This window comes from Crinia signifera, chromosome 4 (assembly GCF_055691185.1).
Source record: "Crinia signifera chromosome 4, ASM5569118v1, whole genome shotgun sequence".
Lineage (NCBI taxonomy): Eukaryota > Metazoa > Chordata > Amphibia > Anura > Myobatrachidae > Crinia > Crinia signifera.
In genome coordinates this window covers 325,252,329-325,272,155 of record NC_139220.1, presented here as the reverse complement: position 1 = coordinate 325,272,155, position 19,827 = coordinate 325,252,329, and the positions used below count along the sequence as shown (strand labels likewise).

General features: G+C 43.7%; 2 protein-coding genes across 2 annotated transcripts; both read right to left on the bottom strand.

Annotated features, from left to right (window-relative positions):
* Window positions 1-7,119: 7,119 nt before the first annotated feature.
* On the bottom strand, window positions 7,120-8,172 carry LOC146073419 (paraneoplastic antigen Ma1 homolog). Its single transcript, XM_083180597.1, has one exon. The coding sequence runs from the start codon at window positions 8,170-8,172 to the stop codon at window positions 7,120-7,122; it is 1,053 nt and encodes a 350-aa protein (XP_083036723.1).
* Window positions 8,173-18,303: 10,131 nt separating this feature from the next.
* On the bottom strand, window positions 18,304-19,224 carry LOC146073418 (olfactory receptor 5G3-like). The gene has a single exon (XM_083180596.1). The coding sequence runs from the start codon at window positions 19,222-19,224 to the stop codon at window positions 18,304-18,306; it is 921 nt and encodes a 306-aa protein (XP_083036722.1).
* Between the last annotated feature and the right edge of the window lie 603 nt (window positions 19,225-19,827).

Here is a 19,827-nt window from a genome sequence, read left to right as displayed (position 1 = left end):
CCAGTTAGTCTAGCTCCAACCCCGATGCCACCAGGTCTTAAGAGTGACAATGCGCCCACCAAGGCCAGGAGAGAGCAAGGTGACAACTAACTAGAACCCACGTGCGAAGAGGAGCCCACAGACCCCCAAGGGGGTGTCTACGCAGGGAGATGGACTGACAGGGAATACTCCCACTGTAACCCCTTTTTACGCCTTAGTGTCACCCCTTTGGAGTAATATGTCTGTTATACACAGTGCCTCCACCCGAACTGTTGGAACCACCCTAATGAGTGGTACAGGGTAGGCTCGGGAATACCCTCTGCTTTTCAGTTAATATATACTATCAGAGAATGTAGTGCTTCTCCCAATGACTGTTTTCTTCTTATATCAACAGGTGTTACCTTCCAGATGTGCTAGTTTATCCCTGGGATGTGATCTGGATGCTCTCCATCAGGCAATCAAGGTAAGTACACTTAACACACTCATGAATTTTGATTTTGTTTACTTATAGCCCATATAGGCCACTTACTTTACAGATAAACAAACGGCAATAATAGTTTACATATTCCTAACATTAAGTTTCACTATAATAACTTAGCCCCTTATATTGGTAATCAGGCTGGGTGGTATTAACAACTGTCACTTTGACAGGGTGTTATCAATACACCGCCCAGTTCAGCATACCTTAGACAAGCAGCATACCATATACCCTTAGCAATACATCTATGCCTTATTATGCAATAAAGTTGCTTACATTTAAATACACTTATTGACACAGCTTTTCGGTACAATAACGTAAACAGTAGAGAACTGGGGGTCATATTCAGTTTTGTCCTAATATTGTCTCTTTAGTTCACTGGACTCCCCAGTAGTTAGAAGCAATTGTTGGCAGTATATGGTTAAATGCATTTAACATAGATGAAAGCGTATAGAAGCTTCTGGCTAGGGATAGCGCTAGCAGATTTAACTGTTCCTTTAATCTGCATAGGACAGGCCAATAAGTAGGCCAAGGGTTGTATTCTGTTGTATTCCTACGATGAAGTCCACTCCAGACTTATGAATAAATTGAATGTCAAATACACAGTATTTCCATACATGAAGCTATCTCCCTTTAAAGATAGTGTGGTTGGTAAAGCCATGTATAAATAATACTTGGATGGATCATCCGAGGCTCATCCTTAGATATCCCAAGTTTATCATATGTTAAAATAGTGGGAGGTCTACGTATTCTAGTAGAATACCAGGGGGATTGATCCTCAGGCTCTCTAGCCCTTTCGTTCCCCAACCTGCTATTGGGATCCCCTTCACTTGGTTCCAGTACCATGTGATTATCATCATATGCTTCTATTTGAGTATTGTACTCAGGGTTATCACCCTGCAGTCCTATTCTACATTCATTCTCTGTTAGAGACTCACTGTACTGTACCGGGGAGGAGTCCCTATAGAAATAACCCCCTTCTAACTCTTTTTCTTCTATATGCGGTGCTTCCGCTGGATCCAGCCTATTATGGTTATATCTCCTCCCAGGAGAGTTGTCTTTTTGCCTTGGAGTGCCTAGAGTGTTTTCTATGTCTTGGTCAAACATCAGTTGTTGCCCTACTGGCAGTAAATGTTGTTGGTGGTAGGTAAGTATTGGAGCATCTGCATTTTCTGGAGCTAACTGATATACTGGAATCCCAGGGAGTTGTTTCACTATACGGTAGGGAGTATCCCTCCATCTATTGGATAACTTCTGTCTACGGGGAGTTCCTAAACATCTCAACAATACTCTGTCCCCAGGTAGTAAAACATTTTCCTTTACCTTCTGATCATATATTCTTTTATTTTTATCCCCTTGATGGTCTGCAGCTTTCTTGGCAATTTCATATGCTTCCTTTAGTTCTTTTCTCAACTGTTTTACATAGGTGGTATGTGACGAGGAAGTAGGGACATTCGGAGTGGTGCCCAGACAGATATCTATAGGCAACCGGGCCTCCCTTCCAAACATAAGGGTATATGGGGCATAGCCAGTAGCTGCATTTCGGGTACAATTGTAGGCATGTACTAACTGACAAATATGTTTTTTCCAGTGTACCTACTTTTAGAGTCCAATGTTCCCAACATATTTAATAATGTCCTATTAAAACGCTCTGGTTGGGGATCCCCCTGGGGATGATAGGGTGAGGTGCGAGATTTTTTTATCCCACACCAGTTACACAGCTCTTGGTTTACCTTACTTTCAAAATCCCGGCCCTGGTCAGTATGTATCCTAGCAGGGAGCCCATAATGTACAAAGAATTTTTCCCATCAGGGCTTTCAAAGGATAGAAAAACTAAACAGACTAAGTCCAGAGGCCCAGAACTAGCAAGATGTACCAATGCGGCAGCATGCATGGGTAATGTTTTCCTCAAAATACAGTTCTTACAATGTATTGATCAATGTCTTGATTCATAAATGGCCAATATACTCTATCAGATATCAACTGTTGGGTCTTTTCATAGCCTAAATGTCCATGATGATCATGCAGTGCTTTTAGCACCATGGAAATGTCACATGAATGTAACACTAGCTGATATTTGTAGTTTCCCCTCGGGAGTTTAGTCTGCCGATATAATATCCCTTTCCTCAATTTCATCCTCTGTCGCTGATGCCACAATACCCTCGTTTTATCTCTCTTGGGGGAACTAGGTACAGATGAGGGTTGAAGCAAATATTTCACCAGTATAGCTATATCAGGATCATGGGCCTGCCCTTGTCTCAATTGATCTTTGGTGATAGGGATTAATCCACTCATCTCTGACTGTAAGAGCCAACAATACATGACCGGCAGTGCCGCTTCTGAAGCCCTTAAAGCACTAATGGCCTCTTGCAATTCACCCTGTAAGATTGACACCTGGTGACATAATCCTTGGAAGGCGGGGGCGGTGAGTTCCACCCATTCATCATTGGTGCTATCAGCCCCCTTGTACGGGTATCTGGAAAGAGCATCAGCATCTACATTTTGTATCCCAGGCTTATATTTTAGGGTAAAATTGTAGTTAGATAACGCAGCCAACCATCTATGTCCCGTTGCATCTAATTTAGCTGTAGTATTTACATAAGTTATTGTCAGTGAGTACTGTAAAACTCACACCATAGAGATAGTCATGAAATTTCTCTGCAACCACCCACTTAAGAGCAAGAAACTCCAATTTATGGACAGCATATTTCTTCTCACTAACCGATAGCCCCCTACTAACAAAAGATATAGGTCGTAACCTCTGCTGTTGCCACTGGTAGAGGACTCCCCCTTATCCATCAAAAGAGGCATCAATATGCACTTCATAGGGTAACTGCAGATTTGCATATGCCAAAATAGGGGTATGGGTTAAACTGTATTTCAACTTATTAAATGCCTCCTCGCATACAGTAGTGCACCTGTCCCCATATTCTTCCTGAGGTTTGAAATAATCCTTCAGGGTTGATACTGACTTGTGTGTATTCCCAGGGAGATGAGGGGGATACCCTTTTGTTAAGTCAGTCAATGGTCGAGCTACACTAGAAAATCTCTGAACAAATTTCCGGTAATAGCCGCAAAACCCCAAAAATTACCGTAAATCTTTTATATTTTTGGGTCGTGGCCACTCTCTTACGGCTTCTACTGTACTTTCTCCTTGTCAGTTGCTATTCCTTCCCTGCTAACAATGTGCCCCAGGTACTTCACAGTGGTTTGGCAGAATTTACATTTTTCCATGGACAACTTTAATCCACAGTTTTGCAACCGATCCAACACTTTCAACAGCCGGTTGTTATGTTCACCCAGGGTTCTTCAATTATATCATCTAAATAGACTAATACTTCACGATAACACATGTCACCAACTGTCTGTTCCATGGTTCTCTGAAAGGTGGACGGTGCTCCCTTTATTCCCTGTGGCATTTTAAGGAATTACAAGAGAGTTGGGTGGGAGGGGCCTGCACGAAAAATTGGAAATAATAGTTTGGAAGAGATAGGAAGATTGGGAAAAGAACTGACTATAATTAAAGATGAATTATTGCTAGCATCACCTACCAGCCTATGCACTAAGTCGTGGCTTTAAGAAACGTGATGGTCAGTGGTGCACCCCCGAGTAGAGATACGTTTAATTATAAACAAAAAGAAAAAAGAAACTCGGGTGGGGTGCACTCTTAATCCCCAATCTAAATGGCTCAGCTGCTCGAAAAAAGTTTTTTACATATTTTTTATTATTTTTTAATGCCAAGTGAATAAAAAATTTTTTTAAATTTATTTGTACTTTCTATATATTATGTGCTTTAAAGTCATAAAATGCAAAAAATTGGTAACTTCAAAAGGACTCCAGAAGGAGTTTTCTGCATTGCAAAATTGTATCAAATCAATGATTATATCAATACAATCTGATGCTGCGCAAAAGTTCAGTAAAGTGATTTTTATTGTATATTTACAAACTACTCCAATAGAAATAATTTATGTATATACAAAGATATGCCTCTATTTGCGAATAATTTATTAGACAATTATGATGGGGCTGGTATCAGGAATTGGTGCAATAAATTCTCATGTGTGTATCACTACATGTGATCCACATATGCTATATAAAGCTGACCTTCATAAATCCTTAACGCATTTACCATTTGGCATTATAGTTTTATTCTTAATTAAATGAGATAAGGATTATAATCATAAGTCAGCAAAATAAAAAAAATTAAAAAATTTTTTTCAAATAAAGTATGTACACATTATTTACATTTATGCACGTGCGTTAGTTCCCTTCATGGTTGACTGATTGCTGTAAGGCTATAAGTTAGCCAATTTGCCTGATAATATTCACAGACACAATTGTAACAAAAGTCAGACTCCAATGTCACAGTTTTGCAGCAAAAATATTCACTCAAAAACAAACAGCCCGATTAGTGTGTCTCAGATAATATTGCTTACATACTCATGTGTATCCATATACATAGCAATTATTGCTGGGCCAGAGTCATGGCCAGAAAAACACAATTGCACTGAGAAAGCTGTAAAATTATTATGCCTCTCTAAGTTTACTAAGGCACTGTAGTAAGCACAATGTGGTTATAAGCAGTTGTAATCAGTTAATTATGTATGCAAATGCCGGCTGCATCTGCCTCAAAACAGAGCAGCCAATCCCTATGAATGCCTACACAATCACTATAGCTTACACAGACACAACTATGTAATATGAATAAACTGTATTTGGCAGAGCTGCCGGGTGATCAAGCTTTGCGAAACGTACATCCCCAGACAGACAGAGACGCGATCACGTGTGCACACGTGACCGCAGGAGCGGCTTCCAAGTTGGAGCTTCAAGACGAGACAAGCGCTCCCGGCGTCCCTGCATCTCAGAGATCCAGAGCTGGTAACGTAGACCTCTCCCTGCAAAGCAGCCATGCGCTATCAGTGCCGGCTCAGCTTTGGTTACAGGCATTTTGGTCTCTCCCCCCTTCATTCATTTAAAGTTAAAAGCCGTGCAATTGACTGTTCTCGCATTGAAACATAGTCTCTTGGTTGTTTCCTGACACAATTGTATTTAATTTGTGGCACTATCTTGCTTTGATGTTCATCTGCCTAAATTAGCTGTTCTGAGACTGGCATTGTGTGCAATCTTGTACAGCAAGTTTATTCATATTACATAGTTGTGTCTGTGTAAGCTATAGTGATTGTGTAGGCATTCATAGGGATTGGCTGCTCTGTTTTGAGGCAGATGCAGCCGGCATTTTAAGGAATTCAAAGAATCCTATAGGACATATAAAGGCCGTTTTGGCCTGGTCATCTGGGTGCATCGGGATTTGATAATAACCACATCGCAGATCTAATACAGAGAACCACTGACTTCCCTGTAATGAGTCTAAGGCTTCCTCAACCTTGGGGACTGTATACTGGTCGGGTACTGTCCTGTTGTTCAAGGTGCGGTAATCAATACATAACCGTATTTCTCCGTTTTTCTTTCGGGCTACCACTATAGGGGATGCATACTGACTTTCAGAATTGGCAATGACGTGATTCTCCAGAAGGTGTTTCAAATGCTGTCTTACATCTTCAAAATCGGCAGGCGCTAACCGCTGTGATTGTTCCCTAAATGGGGTGGAGTCACTTAGATGTATACGATGCTCTACTCCTGTAGCTGACCCCAAATCCCAGTCACTCTGGGAAAAAACGGACTCCCTTCGTCCTAATTTCTGAATCAACTGGTCTTTGTCCCTATCTGGTATATCACTTCCTGAAAAGCATTCATTCACTTTGTTGAGGAATGAGTCTGTAGTTGAATTAGAATTACCTTTAGATCCCAATTCACTTTCCCATTGTTGGGAATTTTCAGGATACACTATTAGACTCAATGGGCTAATAGTAGTTGCATCTGTTATTTGTTTATCTTAAAACAAACACCAATCAGACAAAGCCCTATATCAATTGGAAATGGTCCCTATAATTATGGATATTGACCCTTTATCTCCAGGGGAGTCAGGGCACACCAGAGCTATTAATGGGAATGGATCCCAATACCCCTGACATCCATTGGACAACTCAATCTTAGTACTTACATAGCCGAGGTAAGGATACTTTTGATTGCTTAGTCCCCATAATACTAATCCATCAAAAGGTAAAAGGGGACATCCGATAAATACTTCTGGTACCAACTCTCGAATATGATTGATACCTGTGATCCACTATCAAGTAATACACTACATTCGTGCCCATTTATCAATGCGGCTACCATTGGAGCTCATCCCATCATTCCCTCAGAGAAAATATGAGACCACTGGGCACTCCCCATTGCGCTAACAATTATAGGGCGGGAGTCGGTGCGGGGGTCATCGACGTCCCCTCTAAGTTCCGACTGAGTAACTCACCCTCTGCTCTGTTGATTATGTTGACTAGTAGTTCGACTAAAGACCCCAGATTGGAAACATTCGAAAGAGCGATGTCCCACCTGCCCACACCTGTAACAGGTGATATTATTCCGGCTATTAATTCTTTGACCATTTCCACGACCTTGACGCATCAAGGGAGGGATATTATTGTTGTTAGTTGGAACACGCCCTTGTCATGTAATCATTTGGTCTAATTTCTTATTTTGTTCCTCAAGTAATTTATAGAGTCTCTCATTGTCTGTGGGGGGTTCTGGGGTTGGGATTACTATTTTTACTTTCCTGATGGTCTTCTCCCGGTTCTCATTTGGACTTCCTCCAATTTTACATCTTTTATTAGTTCACTAAGGGTGGGGGGTGGAGTCTTGGTGAGGCTGCATCTAAGACGTTGAGCCACTGGATTATTTGTGAGGGCCCCTCTTATAACATGCTTCATTCGCCGAGTATCAATTTCAGTAGCTGAAATTCCCCCCTTATCAGCCAATTGATACAGGATTTTGTCTAATCGGTAAACATAATTGGTGAGGGTTTCATTTGGCTCTTGGTAAGTTTGATTCAACTTAGACAAAATGTCATCCACATCCTCTAAAGTCCCGAATGAGTAGTCTAGAGCAGTGAAATAATCTTTTAAAGTGGCCTGGGGATTACTCCTCCTAGTGGCATGGATAATCCCCATAGCTGGACCCCTCAAACATTCAACAATTCTCTGCTGTTTAATATGCTCTGGACATCTCCACTCTTCAGAGTGCTGTACAGCAGCCTCTCTCCACATGTCATACCCCTCCTCCCCTGTCGGTACCGGCATTGTCCCAGAAAACACACGTAGTCTCCGGTACCCTCCCTCATAATTCCACAAGTGGCAAACCATTTTATCCATCACGGTCTCTACCTGTGGCTCTAATGGGTCCCTAGGTTGTTGGTTATTTACAGGGGCTTGGTCTTGTTCTGAAAGAGTACCCTCTGCCTCATCCCCCTCAGTTGATCTATCAAAGCCTATGGCATTGTCTTTGCCATGGTCAGAAGGTGTTATCGGCCATATAAGTTTCCATCTCCTACCAGGGATATTTTCCACTAACAAGTTTGCAGGGATTAATGAGGCATCTAGGCAATTGTAATTGCTAATCAACACAGCCTGCTTATCTCCTGAGGCCCCCTTACATCTATCTACTATATGGGGTTCCCTAACACCATATAATTTTTTAGCTTCCCTAATGATGTCATCATCAGATACTCCTGAGAAATTTCCTCCAAATCCCACACTGTATTTTATATCTACCCCGTGCTTCTCACTCCACTTATACACGTCACCCCCACTTATTAGTTCCATCTCAGCAGTGCCTCCAGATGTAACCCCTTTTTACGCCTTAGTGTCACCCCTTTGAAATAATATGTCTGTTATACACAGTGCCTCCACCCGAACTGTTGGAACCACCCTAATGAGTGGTACAGGGTAGGCTCGGGAATACCCTCTGTTTTCAGTTAATACAGTATATACTATCAGAGAATGTAGTGCTTCTCCCAATGACTGTTTTCTTCTTATATCAACAGGTGTTACCTTCCAGATGTGCTAGTTTATCCCTGGGATGTGATCTGGATGCTCTCCATCAGGCAATCAAGGTAAGTACACTTAGCACACTCATGAATTTTGATTTTGTTTACTTATAGCCCATATAGGCCACTTACTTTACAGATAAACAAACGGCAATAATAGTTTACATATTCCTAACATTAAGTTTCACTATAATAACTTAGCCCCCTATATGGGTAATCAGGCTGGGTGGTATTAACAACTGTCACTTTGACAGGGTGTTATCAATACACCGCCCAGTTCAGCATACCTTAGACAAGCAGCATACCATATACCCTTAGCAATACATCTATGCCTTATTATGCAATAAAGTTGCTTACATTTAAATACACTTATTGACACAGCTTTTCGGTACAATAACGTAAACAGTAGAGAACTGGGGGTCATATTCAGTTTTGTCCTAATATTGTCTCTTTAGTTCACTGGACTCCCCAGTAGTTAGAAGCAATTGTTGGCAGTATATGGTTAAATGCATTTAACATAGATGAAAGCGTATAGAAGCTTCTGGCTAGGGATAGCGCTAGCAGATTTAACTGTTCCTTTAAGCTGCATAGGACAGGCCAATAAGTAGGCCAAGGGTTGTATTCTGTTGTATTCCTACGATGAAGTCCACTCCAGACTTATGAATAAATTGAATGTCAAATACACAGTATGGCCATACATGAAGCTATCTCCCTTTAAAGATAGTGTGGTTGGTGCTGCGTTTGGTGTAGGCTCAATATATCTACCACTCTGGATGTTTTCAGTGATTGATTCTGGCAAATCACCGCCGGCTGCTGCTCCTCCACCACAGGGCTGATGCGCACAAACCTGCAGCTTTACGGGGCACTGATGTGGACCCCTGTCACGGGCCTTTTGCAGCTCCCCCAGCTCTGTCGTTTGCTGCGATCAGCTACATCCCAATCTGTGAAGCCCGCACCTCTTAGTGCGTTCCTGCATGTGTCTTGCTGGCAATATTTACTGAACAGCTCCCTATTTTTCTGGGTAGTTCAATAGAGGAAAGGTGTCCATAGCAAGTATCCAGCTCATCACTCTTTCAGCCGTTGAAGTGACAGTTTCTCTGTGAGTGGCAGTTACTCTGTATCTCATGCTACACCCCTGGTCATGTGATCAGCATATTAGCATGCCATGTGATCAGCATATTAGCATATTAACCTTAACACAAATATAGTTATTCCAATACAATTATAGAGCTACACTTAATACACATTGTAATACCACTTTACATTACTATGACCCGACTCACGGCAGGACGCAACAATGCGTAATGGTATAATATACTAATAAACAATGGCAACAATGCTCACAGGATGGTATGCAACAATAACAATGGCAACAATGCTCACAGGATGGTATGCAATAATAGCAATCAATCGTAGCAGACCACAACAGATGATACCAGCAGATCCCAAACAATAGCAATACACAGCGGATGTAAATAGCTGGGGATGGAAATGCTAACTTATATGTGTGGTGGAACACTTCAAGGATGAAGGGATACTGCTATGTGGTGGGTGAATCAGGACCAGGACTAGTAGACTGGAGGCTGAAGGGTGCCCTTCCGGACACGCACAGCAACAGGTTGACCGGTTGACAAACTGAAGCAGAACCTCAGGAACCTGGAACACTCTGGACTTCTGGGACACAGAACTATAACCGGCGTGTGTCTGATGGCTCTCAGGGAATATTAAGGAGGACTGCCCAATCACAGCCAGCGGGGCAGTCTCCTAATTAATACCTGCAGCAGCTGATTCTAAATTCTCCCGCCTGCCTGTCGTTCCCGTTGCCTAGGCAGCTGCTTCGGCAGTGGGGGACGTGACGTAGTGCCGCGCGGAGGTTGCCCGGCAACGGCACCCGGAGGCTCGGGTCCGGAAGCGTGCTGACGTCCCGGACGCCTGCCTAGCAACGGCCGGGACGCACGCTCCGTGACCCGAACGTCGGACCCGGACACCCCGGGTCCCAACACTTCCAGACTGCATCCCTGTAACATACCATCCCTTGCTGGCTCCAAATACCCTTAGGGGTAAGGATTCATCCTGCTTGTTTTAGGCACAATATTTTTAGAAGTACCTTTTTTCACCAGCATAATATTGTTTTGTTTAATAAATTTGTATTTATTTTAACCTATTCTCTAGTATCGGCCAGTGTTGTCCTGCTTGCCAGCTCTGAGTACATTTCATTAAGTAGTGGATGGTAGGTAGAAAGCGCTTGAGTTACATTATGCGTGCGTCCTAGTGATATGACCATATGAAGGTCTAATTGGAGTGTATAGGGAGCTGCAGTATATTGGGTGGGTCCTAAACACCCTATGTAGTACAATATGAAAAAAGAGATTGAATACACTGCGCTCACCTGTGAGGCACTTGTAGTGTGTGTGACTGACAGTAAAGAGACAAATTAATGAATAAATAAAGAATTGAGAGATGAGGAGATGGTGTAAAATTAAAGGGAATTTATTAATCAAAATCTGGTTATGTCACAGTAGAATAATGTATGGAGTACTGGTATTTCAGGAATAGGCCAGCGGGGTATCACTCCACGAGGCCTATTAGTGAGGTATAAGTTTGACCTATGTAGGTCCCTTTATCACCATAGGTCCCTTAGTAGGGATCTATGTCACTGCGTGGGTGACCGCAGCGGTCTGTATTGGGCAAGGGGATGGGGGAATGGACTACTGCAATAGTCTAATATCCACAGCAAAGTTGGGTAAAACTGAGCAAGTCCTGTGGATTTCTGTTAAAACACGTAGTGCAATGCGGCAATAGAAATAATAAATGAGGAAGGTAATTGTCCAGTAACGTGTTGTGAAATAAGTGTTGCCGGCGTGTGAGGGCAGTGAGCGGCATCCCGCTGGGTGCTCTTACCGGATAAAGTTCAAAGTTCTGCCGATCTGATGTAGTTCATATGTGCACGGGTGAACGCACAGCCGTGCGCTGTCACCCGGCTCCACAGTCTCTGTCTGCCGTGACTTCCGGGTTCCGCTCTCGCGAGATCGTGGCTCCCTTGGCCAGGTTTGCAGTGTGCTGCGGGCTTTGACTCCTGGCTGGGAGGAGGCTGCGGCAGTGGGTGGTGATGATGGGAGGTGTCCTGATGATGTCCTGAATGGGGATTAGGTGTTCCAACGCGTTTCAGCCACTAGGGTCCAACGCGTTTCAGCCACTAGGGCCTAGGGCCTTTCCTTGACAAAGGCCCTAGTGGCTGAAACGCGTTGGGGCACCTAATTCACATTCAGGACATCATCAGGACACCTCTCATCATCACTACCCACTGCCGCAGCCTCCTTCCAGCCTCGAGTCAAAGCCCGCAGCACATTTTGTATTCGTATTCTTAGTAAATTTCCCCCTTTGTGTGTGTGTTGGAACCACCCCCTCACCCCCCCCCCCCCCCCGGTTCAGATCTGTGTGTGTGTTTGTAGTTTCATAGGCCTCCTTTGTGTGCTGTGATAGAGCAACATGACAGGTAGATCAGATGAGGAACAGGTGAGTGGGGCTGGGAGTAGTTAGTTGAGACATAGGGGCCGATTTATGTTTTTGCTGGTGGGTGCTCAAAGAAAAAATATAGGGGGGTGGCTTCATGGGGAAGGGGCGTGGCCACAAAATAATATCAAATAAATAGATAAAAAAAAATTCAAATAAATATTGTAAAAAGAAACCTAAAATACATATAATCCACTTGGTAAGTTTGATTCAACTTAGACAAAATGCCATCCACATCCTCTAAAGTCCCGAATGAATAGTCTAGAGCAGTGAAATAATCTTTTAAAGTGGCCTGGGGATTACTCCTCCTAGTGGCATGGATAATCCCCATAGCTGGACCCCTCAAACATTCAACAATTCTCTGCTGTTTAATATGCTCTGGACATCTCCACTCTTCAGAGTGCTGTACAGCAGCCTCTCTCCACATGTCATACCCCTCCTCCCCTGTCGGTACCGGCATTGTCCCAGAAAACACACGTAGTCTTCGGTACCCTCCCTCATAATTCCACAAGTGGCAAACCATTTTATCCATCACGGTCTCTACCTGTGGCTCTAATGGGTCCCTAGGTTGTTGGTTATTTACAGGGGCTTGGTCTTGTTCTGAAAGAGTACCCTCTGCCTCATCCCCCTCAGTTGATCTATCAAAGCCTATGGCATTGTCTTTGCCATGGTCAGAAGGTGTTATCGGCCATATAAGTTTCCATCTCCTACCAGGGATATTTTCCACTAACAAGTTTGCAGGGATTAATGAGGCATCTAGGCAATTGTAATTGCTAATCAACACAGCCTGCTTATCTCCTGAGGCCCCCTTCCATCTATCTACTATATGGGGTTCCCTAACACCATATAATTTTTTAGCTTCCCTAATGATTTCATCATCAGATACTCCTGAGAAATTTCCTCCAAATCCCACACTGTATTTTATATCTACCCCGTGCTTCTCACTCCACTTATACACGTCACCCCCACTTATTAGTTCCATCTCAGCAGTGCCTCCAGATGTAACCCCTTTTTACGCCTTAGTGTCACCCCTTTGGAGTAATATGTCTGTTATACACAGTGCCTCCACCCGAACTGTTGGAACCACCCTAATGAGTGGTACAGGGTAGGCTCGGGAATACCCTCTGCTTTTCAGTTAATATATACTATCAGAGAATGTAGTGCTTCTCCCAATGACTGTTTTCTTCTTATATCAACAGGTGTTACCTTCCAGATGTGCTAGTTTATCCCTGGGATGTGATCTGGATGCTCTCCATCAGGCAATCAAGGTAAGTACACTTAACACACTCATGAATTTTGATTTTGTTTACTTATAGCCCATATAGGCCACTTACTTTACAGATAAACAAACGGCAATAATAGTTTACATATTCCTAACATTAAGTTTCACTATAATAACTTAGCCCCCTATATGGGTAATCAGGCTGGGTGGTATTAACAACTGTCAATTTGACAGGGTGTTATCACTACACCGCCCAGTTCAGCATACCTTAGACATGCAGCATACCATATACCCTTAGCAATACATCTATGCCTTATTATGCAATAAAGTTGCTTACATTTAAATACACTTATTGACACAGCTTTTCGGTACAATAACGTAAACAGTAGAGAACTGGGGGTCATATTCAGTTTTGTCCTAATATTGTCTCTTTAGTTCACTGGACTCCCCAGTAGTTAGAAGCAATTGTTGGCAGTATATGGTTAAATGCATTTAACATAGATGAAAGTGTATAGAAGCTTCTGGCTAGGGATAGCGCTAGCAGATTTAACTGTTCCTTTAAGCTGCATAGGACAGGCCAATAAGTAGGCCAAGGGTTGTATTCTGTTGTATTCCTACGATGAAGTCCACTCCAGACTTATGAATAAATTGAATGTCAAATACACAGTATGGCCATACATGAAGCTACCTCCCTTTAAAGATAGTGTGGTTGGTGCTGCGTTTGGTGTAGGCTCAATATATCTACCACTCTGGATGTTTTCAGTGATTGATTATGGCAAATCACTGCCGGCTGCTGCTCCTCCACCACAGGGCTGATGCGCACAAACCTGCAGCTTTACGGGGCACTGATGCGGACCCCTGTCATGGGCCTTTTGCAGCTCCCCCAGCTCTGTCGTTTGCTGCGATCAGCTACATCCCAATCTATGAAGCCAGCACCTCTTAGTGCGTTCCTGCATGTGTCTTGCTGGCAATATTTACTGAACAGCTCCCTATTTTTCTGGGCAGTTCAATAGAGGAAAAGTGTCCATAGCAAGTATCCAGCTCATCACTCCTCCAGCCGTTGAAGTGACAGTTTCTCTGTGAGTGGCAGTTACTCTGTATCTCATGCTACACTCCTGGTCATGTGATCAGCATATTAGCATGCCATGTGATCAGCATATTAGCATATTAACCTTAACACAAATATAGTTATTCCAATACAATTATAGAGCTACACTTAATACACATTGTAATACCACTTTACATTACTATGACCGGACTCACGGCAGGACGCAACAATGCGTAATGGTATAATATACTAACAAACAATGGCAACAATGCTCACAGGATGGTATGCAACAATAACAATGGCAACAATGGTCACAGGATGGTATGCAATAATAGCAATCAATCGTAGCAGACCACAACAGATGATACCAGCAGATCCCAAACAATAGCAATACACAGCGGATGGAAATAGCTGGGGATGGAAATGCTAACTTATCTGTGTGGTGGAACACTTCAAGGATGAAGGGATACTGCTATGTGGTGGGTGAATCAGGACCAGTACTAGGAGACTGGAGGCTGAAGGGTGCCCTTCCGGACGCACACAGCAACAGGTGGACAAACTGAAGCAGAACCTCAGGAACCGGGAACACTCTGGACTTCTGGGACACAGAACTATAACCGGCGTGTGTTTGATGGCTGTCAGGGAATATAAAGGAGGACTGCCCAATCACAGCCAGCGGTGCAGTCTCCTAATTAATACCTGCAGCAGCTGATTCTAAATTCTCCCGCCTGCCTGTCATTCCCGTTGCCTAGGCAGCTGATGCGGCAGTGGGGGACGTGACGTAGTGCCGCGTGGAGGTTGCCCGGCAACGGCCACCGGAGGCTCGGGTCCGGAAGCGTGCTGACGTCCCGGACGCCTGCCTAGCAACGGCCGGGACGCACGCTCCGTGACCCGAATGTCGGACCCGGACACCGCGGGTCCCAACACTTCCGGACTGCATCCCTGTAACATACCATCCCTTGCTGGCTCCAAATACCCTTAGGGGTATTGATTCATCCTGCTTGTTTTAGACACAATATTTTTAGAAGTACCTTTTTTCACCAGCATAATATTGTTTTGTTTAATAAATTTGTATTTATTTTAACCTATTCTCTAGTATCGGCCAGTGTTGTCCTGCTTGCCAGCTCTGAGTACATTTCATTAAGTAGTGGATGATAGGTAGAAAGGAATTTATTAATCAAAATCTGGTTATGTCACAGTAGGAGAATGTATGGAGTACTGGTATTTCAGGAATAGGCCAGCGGGGTATCACTCCACGAGGCCTATTAGTGAGGTATAAGTTTGACCTATGTAGGTCCCTTTATCACCATAGGTCCCTTAGTAGGGACCTATGTCACTGCGTGGGTGACCGCAGCGGTCTGTATTGGGCAAGGGGATGGGGAAATGGACTACTGCAATAGTTTAATATCCACAGCAAAGTTGGGTAAAACTGAGCAAGTCCTGTGGATTTCTGTTAAAACACGTAGTGCAATGCGGCAATAGAAATAATAAACAAGGAAGGTAATTGTCCAGTAACGTGTTGTGAAATAAGTGTTGCCGGCGTTTGAGGGCAGTGAGCGGCGTCCCGCTGGATGCTCTTACCGGATAAAGTTCAAAGTTCTGCCGATCTGATGTAGTTGATATGTGCACGGGTGAACGCACAGCCGTGCGCTGTCACCCGGCTTCACAGTCTCTGTCTGCCGTGACTTCCGGGTTCCGCTCTCGCGAGATCGTGGCTCCCTTGGCCAGGCTTGCAGTGTGCTGCGGGCTTTGACTCCCGGCTGGGAGTAGGCTGCGGCAGTGGGTGGTGATGATGGGAGGTGTCCTGATGATGTCCTGAATGTGGATTAGGTGTCCCAACACGTTTCAGCCACTAGGGTCTAGGGCCTTTCTTTGACAAAGGCCCTAGTGGCTGAAATGCGTTGGGGCACCTAATCCACATTCAGGACATCATCAGGACACCTCCCATCATCACCACCCACTGCCGCAGCCTCCTTCCAGCGGGGAGTCAAAGCCCGCAGCACATTTTGTATTTGTATTCTTAGTAAATTTCCCCCTTTGTGTGTGTGTTGGAACCACCCCCCCCCCCCCGTTTCAGATCTGTGTGTGTGTGTTTGTAGTTTCATATGCCTCCTTTGTGTGCTGTGAGAGAGCAACATGACAGGTAGATCAGATGAGGAACAGGTGAGTGGGGCTGGGAGTAGTTAGTTGAGACATAGGTGCCGATTTATGTTTTTGCTGGTGGGTGCTCAAACAAAAAATATAGGGGGGTGGCTTCATGGGGAAGGGGCGTGGCCACAAAATAATACCAATTTATTTTATTTGTTTAAAACAAAAAAATCAAATAAATATTGTAAAAAGAAACCTAAAATACATATAATCCAGCAACTCCGGGTTAAAATATCCACAAGGGGTGATACCAGGTGGGAAATGCAAGTAAAAGTTCTACCTCCACTCCCATCCTCACCGTCTTTTCCTTATAATTAATGGCATTGTGGTCAAAGCTCTGTTCTCCTCTGCTGCAGCCGTGGTCCCGGCTTCCAGCAGCGTAGACAAGTAGATGTATATGTGGGAGGCAGTCAGTGGCTGTGCAGGAGCTGTCTATGCAGGAGTTACTATCGAGCGGCCGGCTTTTGATCCTTCCCATGCCGTCTGTGAGCAAACGCTGGTTCTCTCCTGGCTTTTTGTGCTATAATGCCGGCTTTGAGCTGTCAGCGCAGCAAGTTCCTTGTGAAGTGAAGTGAGCTAAAATATTGTATAATAAGGGTGACCACATCCACCCGTCGCCTGTACGGACTCAGGAGGAGTACAGCGCAGGACGGGAGAGTGTGACGCCACCCCCATTGACTGTGTCCATGTCAACTGTGTCGACATTTGGGTAAAAAAAGAGTGAAAAAAAACCATGTAGACCTCGCGACCTGTCATGTTGACTGTTTCACCTGTACATTCTATATGTCGGTATTTTGACCCTGTCGGGATTTTAAATGTCGGGATTTTGTCCATGTCGGGATATTAAATGTCGGGATTTTGTCCTTGTCGGGATTTTGTCCTTGTCGGTATTATGACCCATTCGGGATTTTGACCCTGTCGGGATTTTGACCGTCAGGATTTCATACCGAATCCGTACAGTATAGCTGTTACTAATATGCTCTCTGTATTTGTAGTGTCTAGGGTTACATGTTAAATATCAATTTTATGATTCATCTGACTATCTCTTTTGTTATTTTCTTATTACTTTTAAAGTTCTCTCTCATACAGGTTGACATTCTCCTCCTGACCAAAGAGTATTTCCTGTCTTAAGTTTTTCATGCCACAAAGCAGGGCTGCCACTAGAAATTGTGGAGCCCGGGACTGATGTCTAGTCCTGCTCCCCTACCCTCCCCCCTCAAGACACATAATACCCACCCATTTGCTGCTCACTCACCGCCCGGCTCTGCTGGTCACTGGGGTGGGGAGCAGAGTAAAGTGCAGGCCTCCCCACCCTTCTCCTTTGCTGCCCCCACTGAATCCCATGTCTCTCAAAGTGCTTGAATAGGAGCACAGTATTATCCTGCACCATTGGACGCTGGCGGCCATTTAAAATATGGTGCCAACTTGTGAGCCAATCAGAGCTTGCAGTCCAGCAGCCAATCAGAGCAGCTGCCAGTATGCAAGCTCCAATTGGCTCACCAGAGGTTGCCGCATTTTAAATGGCTGCCATTATCCGGAGGTGAAGGAGAAGTCTGTGCTCTAGAAGTGCTCCAGAAGCAGTGAGTTTCAGCAAGGGCAGCTCAGCGGGGACAGTCAGGCATGACAGCGAGGGGTGTGGTGGGCTAAATGTCTGGACCCGAGACAACGGTGCCCACAGCATCCCCTTGATGGCGGCTCTGCCCCAAAGTCTTTAGACTTGGCTAATATATTACCATATTTTCCATGGACTTGGGAAAAGGGCCAATTTGGGTGACAAGTCAAATTTTTTGGGGGGGAGGGAACTCATGTCAACATTCCATGCTCCTGTGTCCATTTCGACATGGTGCATATCAACTTTTAATCAACGTTGACCTTGTTCATGTTAACCTTCGAGTGTTGAACAATTGACTGTCAATCTAGATATTGTTACCTATCATCCAAATCCCATCGTTGCCATAGAAATGTTATAAAATACTTTACAAAGATATTTTCTGAAATGCCCTCTTTATGTCCTTATTCCTCAAACTGTAAATAATTGGGTTGATCAGTGGGGTAACAACTGTATAAAACAATGACAAGACTTTTCTGATACTCCTTGACTGTCCTTCTGTTGGAAGAACATAAATACAAAACAGAGTGGTATAAAATATGGAAACCGTGGTGAGGTGGGAGCTACAGGTGGCGAAGGCTTTCTGATATTTAGAAGAGGATGAAAGCCTTAGGATAACTTGGATAATATACACATAAGATACAATAATTAATATGAAGGGTAAAATAACGATCGGAAAACTAAGAAACATGATTTCCAATTGCAGAACAGAGGTATCGGAACATGAAAGCTCTAGTAAAGGAGAATAGTCACAAAAGAAATGGTCAATAATTTGAGATCCACAAAAGTTCAGCAAAGCAATGGTTATTGTGTCAATCAAACATAGTGAAAAACTTAGCAGCCAAGATGCAATAATCAATTTCATGCAGAGGGTACTGTCCATTATACAGTTATAATGCAGTGGTTTACAGATGGCTAGATATCGGTCATATGACATCACGGTCAGAAGGAAACACTCTGAGCATTCTGCGGCCACAAAAAAATAAAACTGAGTGATGCAGCCTACGAAAGAAATTGCGCCCACATTGTTAACAATAGTATGAAGCATGTAGGGGACGATATCTGTGGTCAGCATGATGTCAGACATGGACAGCTGTGTGAGAAAGAAGTACATTGGGGTGTGAAGGTCCTTGCTGTAGGACACCAATGCAATGATTAACAGGTTTCCACCTACAGTTGCAGAGTAAATCACAAGAAGGATAAATAAGAATATTGTTCTTAAAATGTGGTGACTTTGAAATCCCAAAAGGATGAAGCCAGTGTTGGAAGTGATATTGCTCTTCTGCATTGCTTGGGTGAAAAAAAATATGTATACATACTGTAATAAGCATAGTAATACTGATTATCACACTATATAATGGTTTCATTTTTAAATGATCATCATCAGTGCCTGATTAAGCCTTCTGTGGGCCTGGGGCAATTTAGACAAGGGGGCCGCATTGCATTTATCATTACTGGCCACAAACTGCATGGGAGAATATTACACTGTCAAAACACAGAGTAAAGGCAGTATAAACTTGGTCAAGGGGTAACTGCATTTGTATATATATATATATATATATATATATATATATATATATATATATATATATATATATATATAAGCAAAAGGAAGGGAGAAGCGCACAATGAGCAAAAGTATAACACAGTTCCTTTACTTGCAATATACGCTCACATACATGGGGGTAAAAGATAAACAGCCTCTCACACTGAACTTGTCAACGCTGCCGCCTCCATCTCCGTCTCGCCTCACTCCGGTGACGTCAATCCGTCTTCTGTATAGGCCATTCAGGGGGGTGACGAAGTCCTGGTACGAAATGCGTTGGGCGTGGCCTATACGGAATACGGATTGACGTCACCGGAGTTTAGGGCTTAAATCATGGATGGATAC